This window comes from Phodopus roborovskii, unplaced genomic scaffold (assembly GCF_943737965.1).
Source record: "Phodopus roborovskii unplaced genomic scaffold, PHOROB, whole genome shotgun sequence".
NCBI lineage: Eukaryota > Metazoa > Chordata > Mammalia > Rodentia > Cricetidae > Phodopus > Phodopus roborovskii.
The window spans coordinates 4,255,586-4,276,200 of NW_026126516.1; the positions used below are offsets into that span (position 1 = coordinate 4,255,586).

General features: G+C 51.0%; 1 protein-coding gene across 1 annotated transcript; it reads left to right on the forward strand.

The window, feature by feature from the left end:
- The first annotated feature begins 1,466 nt into the window (after window positions 1-1,466).
- Otub2 (OTU deubiquitinase, ubiquitin aldehyde binding 2) lies at window positions 1,467-17,177 on the forward strand. Its single transcript, XM_051196526.1, has 6 exons — window positions 1,467-1,690; window positions 12,327-12,422; window positions 13,583-13,701; window positions 15,091-15,175; window positions 15,592-15,786; window positions 16,596-17,177. The coding sequence occupies exons 1-6, from the start codon at window positions 1,688-1,690 to the stop codon at window positions 16,800-16,802; spliced, it is 705 nt and encodes a 234-aa protein (XP_051052483.1). The 5' UTR covers window positions 1,467-1,687; the 3' UTR covers window positions 16,803-17,177.
- The last annotated feature ends 3,438 nt before the right edge of the window (window positions 17,178-20,615 follow it).

The following is a 20,615-nucleotide window of genomic DNA, read 5'->3' on the forward strand; positions in this document are numbered from 1 at the left end:
TTTTTTTAAAGACAGGGTTTCTCTGTGTAGTCCTGTCTGTCCTGGAACACACTCTATAGACCAGGCTGGCCTCAAACTCAGAGATCAGCCTGCCTCTTCCTCCCAAGTGCTAGTATTAAAAGGCACATGCTACCACACCTGAATAATAAATCTTAAAAACTAAAACTAACAAGGTGGAAAGAAATAGAGGAAAACACCTAAGCTGACCTCTGGCCTTGACAAATGCAACACAGGTGCACACACATCTCAACACACACACACACACACACACACACACACACACACACACACACACCATAAAATGAAAAACATGTTATACATACACCACACCAAATGTACCAACCATCCTAGCTTTTCGCTGTGAAACACTGGGATGTGTTTATTGTTTCCTCCAGTAGGGCTGATTGAAGCTGCCACTCGATTTGGCTGTTCAGTATTATGAGGGTGAGACCACCTGTCACCAGCCCAGGAAAAGAGTAAAACAGTTTCCAGCCAACATTACCACAGTGGAAGAGAAACCACCTGAGTACCAGAGCCTACTAAAATAGTTATGTACCATGTACAGAAGCTCCCTTCTCCACACACCTACAGTACTCCACCAGGGGTCAAGGGCTGGCAAACAAATCTTCAGATGATAAATGTTCCTTGTTTGATGTCCGGTAACAATGAGCTTGTACACAGGGTGAGTCACCTACACCTGGTTGAGTCCTGCCTTCTACACAGCCCCACAACTCCAGAGCCACGCTCAACCTTTCTGAATATTCATTCATTCATTCATTCATTCATTCAGCAAACATTACCTAGATGACTGTCAACCTACTGATTCATGACTTGGAAAGAAGTAAACTGTTATTTAGGAGCTAGACAGACGCAGACAATGTAACTTAATGAGGCTGGACATGTGCTTCCTAAGCACCTAATCTCGAGAGAACTATACTTTTGTGAACTCATTGATTAATTAATGAGGGCCATCTAATCTTCCAGATTTCAATTTGCAGTTTTAGCTAAAAGTCTTTCTGTCTTGCAGGGGTGTGGGGGTGGAGAAATGTCTTAGTCCTGCCTCAGCTAGATGATGGGGCAGACTTAGAACACTTCCTAGGGGAGGCCTTACCCTCTCCGCGGAGCAGATGGGAGGAGGGGCGGAGTGGGAAGACAGGGAGGAGAAGAGGGAGGGGGAACTGGGATTGGAATGTATAAAAATAAATTAACAAAAAGGAAGAAAGAAAGAAGGGCGGGAGGGAGGAAAGAAGGAAAGGAAGAAAGGAAGAAAGAAAGAGAGAAAGAAAAAAACAGACTTTCTGGCTTTACAAACCAGAACCCGCTTTCCTGATTAGGCTAACTCCTTTGCCTGTAAGAAGCACTCTGTGTCTTTAAAATGGGGGCGGCCTCCTGTCAAATGGGCCCCAAAACATGGACTGAAGGCGAGTGGAGTCCCACCCACTTTCTGTGACGTCCTGCGTCCCGGCTTCTGATTGCCGGCTTCCAACGTCAATCGCGGGGAGTGCGTCTTGCTGGGACACAGTGGAGGTCTGCGCTCCGGTCTGAGGGGCGGTCGGGTGTATTCTGCTCTCGCCCCACACCCGCGAGGCCCGCGCCGCCCGACCCAACGGCGGAGCCGCCCAGCGCCTCCCGTGGCACCCGCTCCCTCCTCGCTGGGGCGGGACCTGGCCCGACGGCTCCGGTCACTATGGTCAGTGGTCGCGGGACGGGGAGGGGGCGCCGCCAGGGCTTATGTGCGTGCGCGCGGTCGGGCGCGAGGATCAACCCTTTCCTTCCTCGGGATGCTGAGCCCCGGGGTGAACCGCGCTGTCCCTTTGGGAACCTGCAACCGGGAGATCCAGCCGGACCGAGCCCTACTGCGTTGGGTCTTCTCCAGCTGGCTCCCAGGCGCCTCCTCGAAGTCCTGAGGCATGTGCCTGGCCGGGGCGGGATGGGGCACCTCCGGGGTTACGGTCGCCACTCTTTGTTAAGTAGTACTGTGGACAGCTTGCAGCCCACCCATCGCGCGCTTAGCCACTACAGACCGACTCTGCCCCAGCCAGTCTTCACCAGGGACAAGCTATCTGGCCACCCCGGCAAGTCTTAGGGCCACTTGGACTTAAGCTCACTCTCCTGATGGCAACAGGTCTGTAGAGTCGGGACCACAGGAAGAGGCGGCCCCCAGGTGTGAGGAATGAGTTAGGAGCCCAGGCAAAATGATCTAGAAGAACCTCCGATCTGAGCAGAGTAGGCCCAGGAGACTCTGAGCTGTTCAAACCCGGCCAAACTCTGGGCTTGAGCAGGTGGGAAAATGGACAGGGAGAAAGCTGCTAGGGATTGTGATGGTGCGACAGCTAGGACTTGAACTCAAGCCTCTGGTCCAGGTTCTGTGTTGCATCAGCCCACACCCAGGTTGCCATGGGGTCAGGCCTCCAACAGGGGATTATGGTGGCTGCCCTGTACTTTTCAACTTCCAGCAAAGGGCTCTAAGGAGTATGACTATTATTAATGCTGCTGGTCAGCTTGGCTCGCAGAGCTCTGGGCTCAAGGTCTCACCCGCTCTTTTTGTTTTGTTGGGTGATGCTGGGTTTTGAATCCAGGGTTTCAATCATTGTTAAATAAGGCTCAACTTAGGAATTACACCCCCAGTCCCTCACTTCCAGTCTGGGCTGTCCCAATGGCTGCTATGAGGACCCTGTTTTGTTTGTTTGTTTTGGTGTGTGTATGTTTTTTGGGGGAGGGAGGTGGTATTCAACTAGGACATTTGGGATCCAGAAGATGGGAAGTGTGGGTACCTAGTTCTTTGTGCTTACCCTTTATCCCACATTTGGGTCATTACTTTGGGTTGCTGCAGGGCTAGGGTCTGAGTCAAACCTGTGCTGAGTGTCAGGCAGTCTTCCAAGCCCTCCCTCCTCCTGCTGGGGTGTACCCAGAAACAATGGGGAGGGAAACTAGAAGTTCTAGTTTCTGCTTGTTCTTGGTACCCAAGCATTCACCTGCTCTGCTGCTCCTGGAAAGTGGCCTTTCTACATCATCTGCCAGGGAATAAAGCTATTGGAGTGACAGCTTTAGCCACGCAGAAGTTGGAGACTGGTAGCTGACAGTACACCAGGGCAGTAGGGGCTGGGACCTCAACTTCTGTCTCTTACTGTGCAACTGAATCTGCCCTGAATCCAGGAGACCAGCAGCTGGGACCCAGCAACCCCCCTCTGGGGAGTTTAGGTGCCTTGGAGAGAGATAATAGTTAAGACCCACCAAATGGGACATTTGTCTGGGAATCATGAGGGCAGAATTAGTGACTGTCTACATGACATCTATCATGACATGCTTATTTGTTTTGACACCTCGCTACATCCTGGGATCCACGGGCGATTTATATTAATGTTTTTAAATGTTAGTTGAGGCTGCCTGGTATGGGGGGGGGTGGATAGAAGAGACTGTCTTTCCTATATTTCTATGTCAGAGTCACTGGGCTGAGCTTGAAGGTGGGTCTCCAACAGAAGACGCGAAGTCCTCAGTAGTCTGGGCTGCAAATGTCAAGTGGCATGTCACCCTCACTACAAGTGCTTTTACTCTTTGGGGGTTAAGTGTGAGTGTTGAGCATAAGCATAACCATGAGTTCATTTCTGCTTTCTTCTATTATGCATTCAACAAGCCACCACTGGCATCCTCAGCCTAGGTTGGGGCAGTGGTAAGAAACACGTGTTACCTGCCCTCTTCTGGAGTTCATGTCTGTGGGCCAGGTCTCAGCCAATGAATTACTGACATGGCTTGAGAGTCTAACAGAGACCTTGGCAGCATGGTACATTCCGCTGGTGAGGAAAGCCAGGTACTGGAGGTTGTAAAGAGGTGTTCTGGAAGAGTTGGGGAAATAGCACATTCTAGGTAACAGGACAATAGGTTTACAGGCCTTGGGACATGGTCAAAAATGGACATTCTGGGAACAGTAAGCAGCCAGTTTAGATGCAGGGAGGCTAGAGGAGCCCAGGGTAAGTCTGGAAAATTGGATGGGATCTGAGTGTTCTGTATAGAGCTTTGCATGCTGGGCGGTGGAGTCTGGGTTGTCTGTGCATGAGGGAACTGTAACATTTTTGATGAATATGAAATGGTTTCTGGCTCTCTGATGCTGGGTCGTGGGTGGCCAGCTGGAGTGAGAGGCAGGCTTGCTCATTGAGTGTGCCCACCAGGTTACTGCAGCAAAGCTTTCCAGTGGGATGGAGCTGTAGGCACGGGACTTGTTTGCTCGTGAGTCTGGAGGCTGAAGTCCCCGCTGAAGGTGCAGGCAAGGGTATACTCTCTGAAGGTGTCTGGGAATGTTCTATCTCTGGCTTCCCCAAACTTCCAGTAGTGGCTTGACTTGTGACACTGGAACTCATCTGCAGATGGCTCTCCCCCATGCCTGTGTTTACACACTCCTTCTTTTAATAAGGAAATCGGTCATGGGACTGGTGACCCACCCGGCTCCTTTGTGACCTCATCTTAACTAATTATATCAGTGATGACCAGATTCCAAAGTAAAGTTGCATTCTGAGGCCTGGAGCTAGGGCTTCGACAGTCCAGCTTGTAGCACCCGGGGTACGTTTTTAGAATGTATTCCAACATTCCAGGAAGTGGAGATCCAGCGATGACAGATGATGAGTCCCTCCCTACCTTTGTGGCGTTGGCATTTGGGTGGAGGGAGGCGTCCCTGCCGAGGTGGCATCTTCCAAGTTGTGTAGAGGCAGGACAACACTGGGGCAAAAAAATGAGGCACATAGACACTGAGGTAGAAGAGTGTACCCGATGGAGGGCAGGGCAGCCACTGTGGTTGGAGCCCCTGTTGCACAAGGGCCAGATGGGAGGTTGACAAAGATTGAGCTTGAAGAGGTTTCGCACTGCCACAACAATGCCATAGGCTGGGTGATTTATAATGACCAGACATTTATTGGCTTCTGCTTCTGCAGGTGGCGGGGTAGGCCATCATCAAGGCACTGGTCTCTGGTCTTCTTGCTGTATCACACCATGGTAGGAGGGCAGAGCGGACTAGAGAAAACCCCTCTCTGGGGTGACTAATCCTTTCATGACAGGGGAGTCCCCAGACCTGAAAAATTGTCATATTGGCAGTTAAATTGCAACTTGGTTTAGAGGGGGCTGTGCACACATTAGGCTTCTAACCCCCCCAAACCCCTCCACCATCTCCTGTTCTTTTCACATACAAGATGCACTCGTTCTATCCTGGTAGTTCCCAGAGTCTTCCCTTATTACGGCCCGATTCAAATGTCCAGAGGCCAGGGCCGAGACAGGTGAGCCAGGCAGAGGTGAGACCCAGGCTAGCGTCCTCACAGATCCTGCCAGCTGAGGGCCTGTCATGCAAGTGTCATGGTGGGCAGGCCTGAGACAGATATCCTCATTCCCAGAGTGGGAAGTCGGCCAGAAATAAGGTGTAAGTCATCCTACGTGAGCCTGGCACCCAATTCGGCAAACAAGTTAGGTCCTCTGCATCCAGGATAATCTTTGACTCTGTGTTGCCTATGCCACTTGGGTGGCTGTTGGAACTGCCCACCCCTGGGATTCACTGGGCTCAATGTAGGCAGCAGCTCACGATAGCCATACTACATCCGCATCCTCTGCTGTGGGCATCACCCTAGTAGGGACTCTGCCTGGTTGCTCTGGGCCCCCACATGTGCACTGCACCCCAGACTCTGACATTCTGCAGGCCTCAGGGCCAGCCGTGTGGACTCTACCAAGGCCACAGCTTTGACCACTATAGTAGCAGCCCTCCCTGTGCCCTGCCACAGCTGGTCCTGATGAAAACGTGCTCTCTAGAAATAGCCCACCTGCAAGATCTCTGTTATGTTTGGGGGTGTCTCCAACCTGCTGTCTCCCTGAGTGACACTCAGCTCCCTTCTGCCCTAATCTCTTCAGGGAGTGGCCAGCTGCGGGGCCACGCCCATGGTATGTAGATGGTATCTCTTTACACAGCCTTGAGTTTTCCAAGTCTTCCATCTTCTTTCCTTGTACATTCCATCTTTCCATCATTTCTCTCCTCTCACATTTTAGTAGATGAAGTTACAAGAAGCCACAGCACTACCCCAGTGATGCCGGCTGCTTTAGGTTCTACCATCCCAGATGTCAGTATTCAGACATCTGTACTGGCCTGGCCTTGGGGTCCTGACAGGACGATGTCAGCTGCAGCCACTAAGAGCAACTCTCGTGCCCATTCACCATGTTCCCTTTTACACGGGCCCTGCCCACCTCCCATCCTCTTTCTCTCCCCTTCTTTCCTTGTCCCCCTCTCCTGCTGCTCCTGTCTCCAGAAGCCGATCTTCCCCATTTTCTTTCTGCTTTTTATGATCCCTTTCCCTAGGAAAACAAACCAACCAACCCTCTGCTTGAAACCTGTTGCATGGTATCTCCTGTGTGCTGCGTTTCTTACATTACAATGCCAGGTTCTTCCTAGTTCATTTTCTTTTTTAAAAAAATATTTAAAGAAAGCTAGTTTATTATTTTGCCTATAAATATATGGTAATACAATTGCTGTGGAACAAACTTTTTTTCCTTTTTTAAAATTTATTATTTTACATGTTGATCCCTGTTCCCTCTCCCTCCCTCCATCCTTCCCTCCCTCCCTTTTACCCTCTCTGCCCTCTCACATGCGCCCTGACCACCCTCCCATCCCCCACCCCAATTCCATATGTAGGGCAATGCCATCCAGGTGGGGTCATGTAGAGCTGACAGGTCATGTGAAGTAGGGACTAGGACTTCTCTCCTGTCTCTAGGTTAAGGCAGTTATCCCTCCATGGGGGATGTGTTCGCAAGGTCCTTTTGTGCACCAGGGTTACATCTAGTTCATTTTCTTAAGTTCTGTTTTCCCATTTAGCCCTGGGGCAAGGACACCCTGCAGCCAAGTTCTTTGCCACTTGAGGAGACAGCCCTTCCTTCCAGCAGTCTCCAGTACTTCATCCCTCACTTCCATCCGAGGCTATATCCTCATGGTCTTTTCTGTGCCAGTTCCCGCCGCCGTTCTCACACAAAGTCTTCGAAGACTCTCGCTTTCCCTTTCCTCCGCTTTGTCTTAGTTGCGCCTCCGGAATCGCCCTCCACAGTCTGTTCTCAGCTGCGACGCCTTCTCCAGCATTCACCTGGAAAGTGTCCTAGCAGCACCCACTCCCCTGCCCCGAAGCCTTCGAAGCCTTCCTGCCTTCAGGTATTTGTTATGGCAGCTTCTGCTCCTGGCTCCTGGCTATGCCTTAGCCTGGTTGTGTTGCTGTAGTGGGTTGTCACTGGGCGATTTATACCAAACAGCCCTATCAGGCTCAGAGTTTGAGAGGCTGGGATGTCCTAAGATGAGGTGCCAGCCTCGGGCCAGGAGCTTCTTACTTTCTTTCCATGAGGGAAGGCATCAGTTGGCAGAAAGGGGCTAGAGAAACCGGGTCAACACTAGATACAATCCAATCCAGGTAGCTAGACACTGCCTTTTGATACTGTGACATCAGCAGTTAAACTTCAGCAGTGTGTGTGTGTGTGTGTGTGTGTGTGTGTGTGTGTGTGTGTGTGTGTGTGTAGGGGGAGGGGGACACACAAACATCAAGCCTAGCAGGAAATGCTGAGGAAAGGCCCTGCCTGTTAAGCTCATGGAGAATGTGGGGCCCATTAGGAGTGGAACCCTGGAGGTCACTGGGTAGAGTGGGTGCATTGCATCATCCTTGTGGGAGATGGAGTGGGGCCCTTGGGCCAGACCCAGGAATAGATAGAGCAGGGTGAGACAGTGGAAGGTATACTGTCTGGTTGAAAGGGTAACCTGAGGGGGGCAACAGAGTAATTGAGGGGTAAATGAATTAAAAGGGCTGCATATATGTCTGAGAGGTTGCCAGTGGTTTGAGGCTTGAATCCTAGGGAAAGGTGAGGCAGGAGCTGAGATCAGGTGGGTGGCTGATACAATGTGTTACATAAGTTCATGTTATCTGAGGGAGGCAGGGCCCTGCTTCAGGAGCTCTGAAAACAGCCGGCAACTAAGATAAGGGCTTGGGGCCCCACATAGAAGGGTCATGTAGTAAGCTGAGTAATTGCCACCAAAGATTAGCATATACTGTTCCCTAGCAGCTATGGATCTATTACTCCGGCAAGAGAGGTTTCAAAGTGTGACTCCTTAAGGAGCTGAAGTGAGATGTCACTTAGTTATCAAGTAAGGTCACCAGGGTCCTTACAAGAGGGAGGAGGTGCAGGCCCCAGTAAGGGGACCATGAGAAGGTGAAAGAAACATTCACCACGGAAGCCAGACAGCCTTTAACATGTATTTACATGTGTAGTGGCGGGGGGTGGGGGGTGAGGGGGTGGGGGGATGGTGTTACAGACATGCCACAGAGTGTGTGTGGCGGTCAGGGATCATACTCAGATAGTGTCCCCACCCCCAGGCAGCCTTTGGGAACCCTGTCACCCAAAATTGTGGCCTGACCCTAGCTCACCTTTAGACGGAGGAGGCTGGACTGCTCATAGACAGCTGCAAAAGAGTAAGGTGGTCATGCTCTGTGATACCACCATTGTCCTCAGGTGTTGGAGCAGGAACATTCCTTCAGGGAGGCAGGTGTCCCTCAACCCTGGCTTCAGTGATCTCTGGCTTAACTCACCTCATCAATAATGGGCTTTTGGAACCATCACAGGTGTGTCCAGATAGACATGCATACATACATACATACATACATACATACATATGTGTGCTTGTATGTGTAGATGTATGAATATATTTGTATTCACACATACATACACACATATTCATCTATAGAGAGAAAATGCCTTTTTTAGGTATATGTGTGTGGTCTATGCCTGTGTATGTGTTCATGTTGGCATATTGTACCAACCTGTGTACGTGAATGTGGAGGCCAGAGATTGACATCAGATACCTTCCAAAGTTTTCCTTTTATTTTTTTAACACGTGCACATGTGTAGTGTGCATGTGAACCAGCTTCACAAGTGTGTGGGGACATTTGTACATGGATTGGCATGCACATATTTGCTGGTGCATACAGACGCCGGAAGTTGACACCGGGTGGTTTCCTCTGTCGCTGTGTATTGAGGGAGGATCTCTTGCTGAGCCTGGAGTCTGTCAATTCCACGTAGTCTAGCTAGCTGGCTTGCTCCAGGCTCCTGAGTGCTCCCAAGTGCTGAGATTACAGGTAGTTGCCACACTGCCCAAATCTTAAGTGGGTTCTGGGGATCAGAACTCCACTCCTCACTCTTGTGTAGAAAGCACTTTGTTCACGGAGCCCTGTCCCTAGCCCCTCTGGTTTTTGAGACAGGGTCTCCTCACTGAACCTGGAGCTCACTGATTAGATGTGTAGTGGCCAGTCATCAAACTCCGGAGATCTGAGTCTCTCTAAATACCCCTTCTATTGCTGAGACCACAGGTGCATGGCTTTTTACAAAGGTACTGGGTCACAACACTCCGCCCTTATGCTTAAGCAGTAAGTTCATTGCCCACTCAGCCACCTTCCCGGCCCCCAAGGAGACAATTAAAAGCACTCTCCTAGTGCCATGGGGACTCCAGGCCAGCAGGCAGGACCAGGGTTCGGGCCCAGGTGGCATCTGGCAAAGACTTGAGCCTTCTAGAGGAGAGGTTGAGGCTCTGAACCTGCTGCTGGCAGGTGAAGCTGGATTTTCCTGATCTTCTGGGTGTCTTGAGGTCAGGCTGTGTGGTAAGTGGTGGCTTGGGGGCCTGGTTAGTGAGTCAACCCTGCCCAAGGTGCCTGCACAGGGGAAGATGACTGCCTGCTGGGCCTGGGATGTGGGCATGCTCAGATGTACTGACAGGATGGCTGGCCTGTAGATGGGGTTTGTAGGCAGAAGAGTGAGCTGAGACCTGGATGTGGGGCTGTTCAGTACCCTGACCTCTACTGCTGAAACTGTTGGCAAGTGTGGGCAATTCTGCCTTGCTTAATTAGCATCTATTTACAAACCAGCAGTTAAAGAGCCAGTGTCTTTCCTGTGGCCTGGTTAGGTCTGACAGGCCAGTCTGGTATGCCCTGTCTATTTCCCTTTTCTCCATAACAACCTGGAATTCTTCAGTCAGGGTTTAAAAGTAAACACCAGTTAATGTCAGCCAAGGTCAAAACCATGAGCACTGTTCCAGATTCCTGAACTAGTAAACTAATGCTGCCCTTAGGATCTACTGGGGCTGAGGCTTGTCCCACCCAGAATACTGATGGGTTTGGGTGGAGACTTGAAATGCCAGGGTGGAAACCAGCTTGTCACTAGGGTGCCCAGGTATACTTGAGAGCACTCGAAGCCAGCCTTCCTTCCTTCCCTCCCTCCCTCCCTCCCTCCCTCTTTCCCTTCTCTTCTGCTCCACTTCCCCTGAGATAGTCTCACAGTATAGCCTATGCTAGCCTCAATTTCACCATCCCCCTGCCTCAGCCGCCTGGACGCTAGGATTACAGGCATGTGCCACCATACCCAGCCATGGCTAATTTTTAAATAGTATTGAGTAAAGAAAAAAAAAATCCCATAATATCTGTAGTATAATACATATGTAAATATGTATTTTTCTAAATCTATTAAAAATAGAAAAATATATCTCATCTCTAGTCTGATTCATAAAGACAGAAAGTAAAGGCATGGTTTCCAAAGATGTGGGGGGAGTGGGGGTTACTTAAGGGACAGAACTGCATATTTAAAATGGCTAAAATGGTGTGCTTCATGCTATGTACATTTTGGTGCCATACTCTTTAAAGTGTTATACACACAGTGTTATAGTTATGTTCCCATGAAGTCTACAAAGCTGGCTTGGCCTTAGGGTTTTCAAACTTGTGAGTGAAATGAAGCCATTTCAAGCTGCAAGCCAGGGGTCTGTGGATCTTTGAGAGGGAGACTAGGGTCTGGAAAGGAAGGGCGCAGGAAGAAGCTGGTGTCTTTTTGGCACAGGTAGAAGACTGGAAGGAGATGGAGGAGAGGCTGACTGCCCCCTGTGGTGGTGGGCTTTGCTTTCTTGTTTTATTTTTTGTTTTGCAGAGCTTGAACTCGGGCCTTGAACTTGTGCCAGGCAAGAGCTACACTCTTAAGCCATCCCCTCAGTCTGCTCTGCCTTTTAATGGCTGTGCCTAGTGTCACTTAGGAACTGTTCCTTGATACCCTGCAGTAAGCATCACAGGCTGGCAAGGCTCTTGGCGACACTGAAGTCCTATCAGGGTTGTTGGGAGGACGGTGTCTCTGGGGCAGCTACAGAAGTGAAAGGTTGGAGTGAGTGTCTGGGTAAGACGGCCCAACACTGCCCTGGACAGGACCTTCCTTTGTGGTCTGGCAGACCTTCTGTGGGCTCTGGAGTCTGGGCTGTGCCTGTCTAGCACTTTGGTTTGCTTGAACTTCTCACTGACCTGCACTAATCACTTCCTAGCTCAAAGCACCTGACCTTGGCAGTACCCTGGGTATAATAATGGCCACCTCACCAGTGTGATAATTGAGATAATGGGGTATACCAGCCTCTGTTCCAGCGCTCAGCACATACTAATGGCACCTGTCACCATTTCAAACATTGTAGGGCAGATCCTAAACCATCCTTATGTTGGCTTTCAGCCTCTGGTTACAGATGGCTGCTGTGAAGTAGACATTGCATCAGCATCTCTGCTCTTTGTATCCCACACCAAACCTTTCCCAGAAGCTCCAGCAGACTTGTTTATGGGCCCTGTAGCTAGTCAGATTGTCCCAAGGATCCCTGTACCAACCTCCTGAGAGCTAGGATTACAGGTTGCCCATTAAGCCAGCACGTGTATACTGGGGACCTGAACTCTGGTCCTCTTACTTCCAAGGCAAGTGCTTTATCTACTGAGCCACATTCCCCAGCTACAGAACCTTATTTTAAGGTAGAAACTCTTTATGTGGGTCAAACAACACTTTAAAGAACAGTTTGTGTGTGAGTGAGCGCACGTGCTCAAATGCTCTCGAATGAGCAGGCACCCACACACACTCCACACACCACTGGCACAAGTCAGAGGACAATTTGTGAGCGTTGGTTGTCTCCTCTCCCATGTGGGATCCTGGGGTCAGTCTCGGATGGCCAGCAATCTGTGCCATCTGCCCAGCCTAGCACTTTCCATTTCACTCTGTAGAGAACAGCATTCCAGGGTGGCTGGCGGCCGAGCCCCAGCCCTGAGCACGGGTAAGGAGATGACTGCCGTTCCTAGATCCGTGGCATCCTCGGCCTCATCCCCACCCTGTCTGCTGAGTCTTTCCAGGCCTTGGAGACCCTGGTTACCCACAAGCACATGCTCAGGCTCAGTTCTGGCCTTGACTAAGAGCCGGGCAACACCAGCAGGCAACTGTGCCATGGAAAGGTGCTCCCCATGAGGCCGGCTTAGTGTTTCTTCTTTCTCTTTCAGAGTGAAACATCTTTCAACCTAATATCAGAAAAATGTGACATCCTATCTATTCTTCGGGACCATCCGGAAAACAGGATTTACCAGAGGAAAATCCAGGTGGGGCAGAGGGCAGACAGACCAAGAGCCTGAGCAGAGGGGATGGAGGCGGGGAGTAAAGAACGGGGCAGCTTTTGGAAGACAAGAAGTTCGGGTGAGGTCCCTGGGCAAACTGAAACACTCTTAGACGATTCTGACATTGGGTATTTACCTCAGAAAGAGACCCTTTCCCCATGGGAAAACCATGCACTTTAAAGCTAAGCACTGTACTAAGAGCTGGGCTGACTTGCTTGAGTCTTTCTTGATTCTGTGTAGCAAATATTTCTGTTATCCCCACTTGACCGCAGGGGAAAGTGAGAGGTGGCGCCATAGCTCCTGTACTGCCGAGCTGGGTCCGGTCTCATCACCTCTGAGGACAGGGCTACCACTGGAAGGCTGCAGGGTCACTCCCAGGGCTATAGAATATAGAGGAATGAGCCCCCCCACTACGTGGTACACACAGCAGATGACTCAGTCTTCGGTGACACTGCTCTGCCATCTCATGGGTCCCTCCCACGGACCCTGCAGGCACAGCACAGTGCTTGCCCGTTTCTTACTCTGAGAGGCTCCTGAGGCAGGCAGCTCAGGGTGACACTGGTGTCCAGAGGTCTGCCTGTGGCCACAGGAAGCACTTCCAGGAGGACTCAGGGTTGAGGACAAGTCAGCTGTGTTCACTTAGCCTCTCGGGAGCCGAGAAGGGGGACACTGTCCCCGACCAGCCTCTTCAGGTGATCCAGATAAGCCCTATGCCTTCTGGTTGCTGGGGCCTCCCGGTCCCTTGAAAACCAGGCTGCACATGCAAAACCCTGACTACTGTCCCACAGGACAGAGGGATGCTGGGAGCAGAGCCAAAAGGGTGGGTGGCATGCCTGTCCTGACACGATTGGTAAACATTTATAGCAGAACGGAGGCTGTTTAGTGTTCTGTGGCCTCCCTGCCACACACCACACTCAGCTGCCAGCTTCCTCTAGGAAGCCTTCCCGGATTGTTGGAAGTTTCTGGCCCAGGGCCCCAGCTCGTGTGCTCCACTCTGTTGTCACCACCTTCCCTGACTGAAGGGTGCCGAGTGTATTTGCATATTGGATGGGGGGGACGCTGAAGGGAGGGAGCTATGGCCAGGCCAGTGGCTGATCCACGCCAGTGCCACCCACTGACGATCACATGTCCTCTTCTCCCCTTAGGAACTCAGCAAAAGATTTACCTCAATCCGAAAGACCAAAGGAGATGGAAACTGCTTCTACAGGGCCTTGGGCTATTCCTACCTGGAGTCTTTGCTGGGCAAGAGCCGAGAGATCCTCAAGTGAGTGGGGCCCGTGTAGACAACGTCTGCTTCCCTGGGCTGCATCGGCCCTGGACCAGGTGGTAGTGTGCATGGGGTGGGGGTGGAGGAGGGTGAGAGCTGTCTGGTAGAGGCACCGCCTAGCTGCCCGCTATGATGGTGTTGATGGCAGCCCAGAGGCTGAGGGAAGGTGTCAGGAAAGAGGGAGGAGGAGGAAGAGGAGGAAGAAGAGAGGAAGAGGGAGATGAAGGAGAAGAGAGGAAGAGAAAGGAGAAGGGGAAGACAACAAAGGAAGAGAAGAAAAAGACAAACGGAGGACGTGTGTCCCTGCTGGCCTTGGTCGTGTGCGTGTGTGCGTGTGTGTGCATGTGTGTGTGCGTGTGTGTGGGCGCGTGTGTGTGTGCGTGCGTGTCTGTGTGTATGTGTGTGCGTGTCTGTGTGTGTATGTGTGTGCGCGTGTGTGTATGTCTGTGTCTGTGTGTGCGCGTGTGTGTGTGTGTGTGTATGTGTGTGTGCGTGTGTGTATGTCTGTGTCTGTGTGTGCCTGTGTGTGCGCGCGCGCGCGCGCGTGCGTGTGTGCATGTGTGTGCATGCGTGCGTGCGTGCGTACGTGTGTGTGGGGGGGGGGACTGGTTCCTAGCTACCCCACATAAGCAACCAGAACAGAGATCTGAGGGACAGACAGAAGCACACGCTGGGGTCCATGGTGGTCTCACCTCACCTCACTTGCGTAATATTCCCCAGCCACCTAGAAGCAGTGAGTACTAAATAGGAAACTGAGCTTTGAGTGTTGTAATTTTAAAATTGGATGTATTTATTTTATTGTATGAGTGTTTTGACTGCATGTATGTATGTATGTGTCCCACATGTCCTCAGTGCCGGGAAGATGGCAATGGCTCTCCTGGAACTGGAGTTATGGATGGTTGTGAACTTGTGCTGGGAATCAAAGCAGGACCCTCTGCAAGAATGTGTTCTTAACCCTGAGTCTGCCCCCAGCCCCATCCTTAGATTTCAGTGTGCTTTATTTCCGTGTACCTTTACACCATTTGGATTCTAGTAAGAGGTGCTAATTCTTTAACAGGTTATTAGCTTAAGGGAGGCGGAGAAAAAAGGGAAGAGCTAGACATGACCAAGGCAGATGATAAGTGAAACCACAGGGACAGGAGCCTTTGAAAGGGAAATGCCATGTCTGGGGAGTATGCTGTGATTGCCTCAGTTTTTCCATCTGAGAAATGGAGTCAATGACAGCAGGGAAGGCAGCAGGTCAGCAAGGGTACACGTGGAATGCTCTGAAACATCACAGGGCACCTCTATGAGGCTGGAATGGACCAGACAGTTGCCTGTCACAGCAACACCATGTGCTCCCCTGTGACCGTGAGGTAAATAAACATCAGGTCTCCTCCCCTCTAGGTTCAAAGAGCGTGTGCTACAGACCCCGAATGACCTTCTGGCTGCCGGCTTTGAGGAACACAAGTTCAGAAACTTCTTTAACGCTGTGAGTTCACCTGAGCCACACTGGCTGAGGACCAAGGTCTTGCACATGGGCAGCGCAGGCAGGAGCAGATGGGCTGGGGGGAGGGGTGTCAGACCACCCACAGCTAAGCAGTTTAGTTCTTAGCTCTCCCACCTGGGGCTGGGGCAGGGGCAGGGTCATTTCCTGCTTATTGGGGATTTGTGGGTCCAGAGGGCCTCGATTTGGAAGACTGTCAGCACCACCCTGCCATTCTGGATATATGGTGGGAGGAGAATCAATATCTCCGAGCTTCAAGCTAAGACTTGCAATCTCAAAAATGAGCTCTGATGAGGTCCTGTGGAGTGGGGGGGGGGGAGGTGCTTGCTGGGGCCTATTCTGATGGTGGCAGTGGGGGGGAGGTGCTTGCTGGGGCCTATTCTGATGGCGGCAGTGTGAAGTTTTACAGTGTGGTAGAGCTGGTAGAGAAGGATGGCTCGGTGTCCAGCCTGCTGAAGGTGTTCAACGACCAGAGCTCCTCGGACCGGATCGTGCAGTTCTTACGCCTGCTCACGTCAGCCTTCATTAGGAACCGTGCTGACTTCTTCCGACATTTCATTGATGAGGAGATGGACATCAAAGACTTCTGTACTCACGTACGTCCCTAGGGCCATCCTGGGGGATGTAGCCCCCAGCCTGGGCTTTGCTTGTCTGTCTCTTACATATCCCAGGACCACTGTTTAGCCCAGAGGAACATCCTTGCAGTGTCAACTAGCAAGGTTAACACCTAGAGGCATCTTCTGTGAGTGGCCTGAGCTCCGAGGCATGAGCAAGCAGCTTGTATTCCCAGGAAATCTATCTGGAATCGCAGGACTGCTCTGCTGATAAACGGCAGAGTGGCAGCTCCTGCCTCATTAGCCCTAAGATGGGCTTTTTAGATGTATTTACCTGAAGGAGTGGCCCACATGTAAAGAAGTGAACAATAATCATATGGCTATTTGGATTTTTTTTTTTTAAATTGGGGGTACCGGGCACTAAGTTGGACAGCGACTACCGGTAGGCACAAGAGCAGCTGCCCTCTCTGGGGTACCATCTCTGCCTCTCTATTGTCTCTGTAGCATCAGGACTCACCCACAGGCTCTGGCCTCTGCAAGCACTTATACTTAGAAGCCTTTGATGGCAGGGTCTTTTTAGTTCTAAGCTCTGATGTGAGCCTGTAAGATTCCTCCCCTTTTGCACATTCCTAAAAGGGTCTGAAATAAAAATGGTTCAGGTTCATTCTCTGCAAGCCCTATAGTCTCTGGCTGTGTGGCTCCCATGACAGGTGGGTGTGGGCACCTGCACTCACTTGTGTGTGCTTGGGAAGAACACTCCCCAGCACAGGTGGCCATGATCCTGACAGCCCGGAGCTGCACTCACCCCTCCCCCCTCCCTCCCTCCTAAGTGTTTCATTATGGCATTGCAGGAAGTGGAGCCCATGGCCATGGAGTGTGACCACGTCCAGATCACAGCTCTGTCGCAGGCACTGAACATCGCTCTGCAGGTGGAGTATGTGGACGAGATGGACACCGCTCTGAACCACCACGTGTTTCCGGAGGCAGCCACCCCTTCCGTTTATCTGCTCTATAAAACATCCCACTACAACATCCTCTATGCAGCTGAAAAACACTAATTTTAGGCCATGCCGGAGCCTGCCATCTAATGGACTGCATTCTGAATGGAACATCTGCCTCGGCAATTTTTTAATTGATTTAGACAGCTAGAAACATACAGCCTTTTGGTTAAAGCCACTGAACCGAGACCTGTGCCCACTATGGACTGTCATGACTTAATAGGAATTTTAGTATTTATTTTGATAGATGATGTAATGCCTGCTAACTCTGGACCAGAAAGCCAGGAACCCTATCTATGTATCCGTTTACTGTAAGAACCTCGTTGGACCTATTTATTTATCTGGAAGAGAGGTTCCTGGCAGTGTTGACACGCTGCTGTGTGAAAATGGGGAAATCTGGTGTGTCCTCACCAGGGACAGTGGCCTTCATAGGGGGGGAAAAAAAAGCTCAGGTCAGCTGTCATTCAGGTGACTTACCAGACTATGAAGAGTCCAGCCCTGCTTTGTATGTTGGGTATGTAATGGTAGACAACTGTCTGAATGTGAGGGGCTTGTATGGAGTTTCATTCATGATGGCTGTGCTTTTCCCATCCATTTGAGGGTAGGAGGGAGGGAGAAACACAGAGAGAGAGAGAGGCAGAGAGAGAGGGAGGAGGGAGGGAAGAGCAAGAAAGGAGAGAGAGAGAGAGGAAGAGGAGAGAGCATGACAGAGACTTTTATACCAAAGCCCAGGAAAGGGTTTTAGACTTCAGCATGAAGCTCAGGTTGTGAGGTCCTTCTGCCTCAGGGCCACAATTCCTGACTTTGGAAGACAGGCCCATCAGAGTTCTGCTGTCAGCCCCACCTGGACAAGGCTTGACAAAGCCAAGGGCCTGTACCTGAGTCAGTGTGTTCATGTGTGGGACCAGGGAGCTGCATCTGCCCATCATCCCCAGAGAATTCTAGCAGTAGGATCTAGACAGTCAGCTGGGTAGGGGTGTGTGCGGCATGGAAACGGAGAGCAGAGCACAGGGTCTGCGAGGCTCTTCAGTTTTCCCCAGCCCAGCTTTGTAGGCAGCTAGGCATAAAAAGACAGATAAGCCATACACGCTGGCAGCAGGAACGTGCCCCTCAACAGCCCCTGTACTTGCCTTGCTGCCTCAAGACCTTCAGGAGCCCACCTGAAGGTACCGTGGGCCAATCAGCCTCCAGCTGGGCTGAGGCACTAGCTAGCCATGCCTTCTGTAGGGCAGCCGTGGAACCTCCCACTGGTACCCTTCCTTGGGTACAAGGCTCCCGATCATGTTTCATTCTGCAGGGCTTAAGACTTGTGGTGCTACTGTGAAGGATTCCGAGTCTTAAACAAATCTTAGATCTGCATCTTTTCTTCTGCTTGGTGTAAGCCAAAAGCACCCAGATGCCTGGGCAGTGTGGGAACCAAAGCCAACATTTAGATCCAAGAGCTCCAGCTAAGTGAGTCCCTCACTGGCACGGGACTGTAAATCAGGCCTTCATCCTTTGATTTGTTGAGTGTCCCGCCCTGATCTGGGTAAGAGTGTAGTGGTCTGTGACGAGTACCCCGGAAGAGCGGGCACCTATTTCCTTGACTATCATCAGCCAAACTGTTCTTCACTTCCAGGACACCTGTCTGGGCTGCCCATGTCTGGGGACAGGGCAATGGGGATTTGGGAACATGCTAAAATTTCCTGGCTAGGCTACAGCTGGCACACCCACTTTCTGAATGACTCCTGCAACCCCACAGCCACCTCTTTCTAGACGAAACACTGCAAGTACAGGTGCTTTAAGAGATCATCTTTGCAAATGTGTGTGCATTCCTCACTCTCCCAGAGGGACAGGAGCGGAGCAGTGGACCTGCTCTGGATGCCTCCCTCAAACAGATGAAACTGTGCTGGGACCCACGTCCAAGTTCAATTCTCCACTGTGTGACCTTGGCCAAGCCACTTCACCTCTGAGCTTTGGAAGCAGAGAAGCATGCCTCAGAAGTGAATGGCCTCCCTAAGTATGAGCCAGAGGGGAAGAATGCAATCGATCTAACAGCCAAGTATACAGCCAGCCTGGAACAACAGGGCTCGGGGTGCCGTGAGCACCCAAGTCAAGCCCTACATCTTCCTTTAGACAAAAACAGCCTTGTAGCATTAAAAGTTTCTATAACAACTTTCAGCCTGGCCTCACAATGTTGCATAGCGGTTACGTAATGAACACCATCTTCTCACGAGTGGACTACAGTGGAAGAAGGCAGGACCACCAGTGGACACAGATGGGCTCTGCACACGGGCCCCACTTTACCAAGGGTGTGCAGGGCTCTTGAGCCCGCTTACCAACCCCACTGACATCTCATAGCATCATTTGGAAAGTGGAGGCCACTGGGTGACCTCTTAATGTTTGCTTTGTCCTCCCAGCCAGGTCAGAAGTAGTCAGTGGGGTCACGGGAAGGGCACCTACCTGGAGGTGCTGGGTCCTAACATAGAACAGTAGAACTCACTCAGATGGAAGGTGCCCCAAGTTACCAACATCTCACCTGGCTATTGGGTGGCAATGGCTCAATCTTAACCACTACAAAAAACTCAACTACAAAAAAACATATAAAAAAAGGTATTGAGATACACCATGACTTCAGAGACAACCAAATGAGAATTTAAATCAATAAAAGTTTCTAATAGCCATGATTAGTACAGTCCTATAATCCTTGCTTGTGAAGACGCTGAGGCAAGAGGGTTCCCAGTTCTAGGCCTGCCTAGACAGTGAAACTATTCAAACTAAGTAGTCAGCAGAAGGCTCAACGGGTATAAGCACTTACCATCGCCTATTAACCTGAGCTAGAACCCATGTAAAGGTGAAAGGAGAGAACCAACTGTTTTCTGTGAGCAGCACCCAACCCCATCACATAATACGGTGTGTGTGTGTGTGTGTGTGTGTGTGTGCGCGCGCGCGCACATGCGTGCGTGTTTAGGGATACAGATTACTCAGTGATAGAGTACTTGCCTCACACACGGGCTCAATCTCTAGTACTTCATCGGTTTAAAAGTATCTTAATGCCAGGCACTCCATCAACAGCAACACCAGAATCCAGTTTAGGCTCAAAGCTAAAAGGGAGCCCCATGGTCACCTTTCAGCCTTGCTAAGAGTTGAGGGAGACTGTGTTTCTTAGGTATCAGGATAGCTATGCATGCCCACTACTACAATCCGCAGGGCCCATCAAGGCAAACATCTGAACCATGCCTGTGAGCATCGGTCTCAAAGTCCAGGCTGAGCCATGCTTCTCCCAGGTCTGACAGTAGTGGTTACTCAGCCAGGAAGATGGGGAGCTGGGCAGCAGAGATCACTTCCTACAGTGTATTTACCTAGGCTCCATCCAGTGCAGGACTGGAGGCCAGAACCCCTAGAGCTCTGCAAGCTCAACCGTGGCCAGCATCATGAGGCAGGTAGCCCAGAGCACACAGCTGTCCAGGAACAACTCAGCAGTTAAGGCTGAGAAGTCTGTTTTATAAAATGGTTACGACAAAAAAGACAACGCGTGGAATCTTGACCAGGAGCCTGGGCCAGATCCCGTGGTTTCTCTACCCTACAGATTTGTGACTGGTACCCTTGTGAGCTGAGGGCAGTCCATGGACAGCAAGCTCTCCCCTGTCCACCTTCCAGGGTGGCCTAGATAAGACGGGAGACAGCAGTGTGACAGAGAGAGGAACTGGTATTGTACTGCTGTGGAGACGTACAGGGGCAAACTCTGAAGACCCAGCAGTATTGTGATATAGTGACTTGTGGCCAGAAGCCTATGGCACCATTTCCCATATGAAGGAACAGTAGTACTGTGTTGACCCCAAGGACTCTCAAAGGTGATGGATGATAAAACACAAGGCAACATCCTCAGGACGA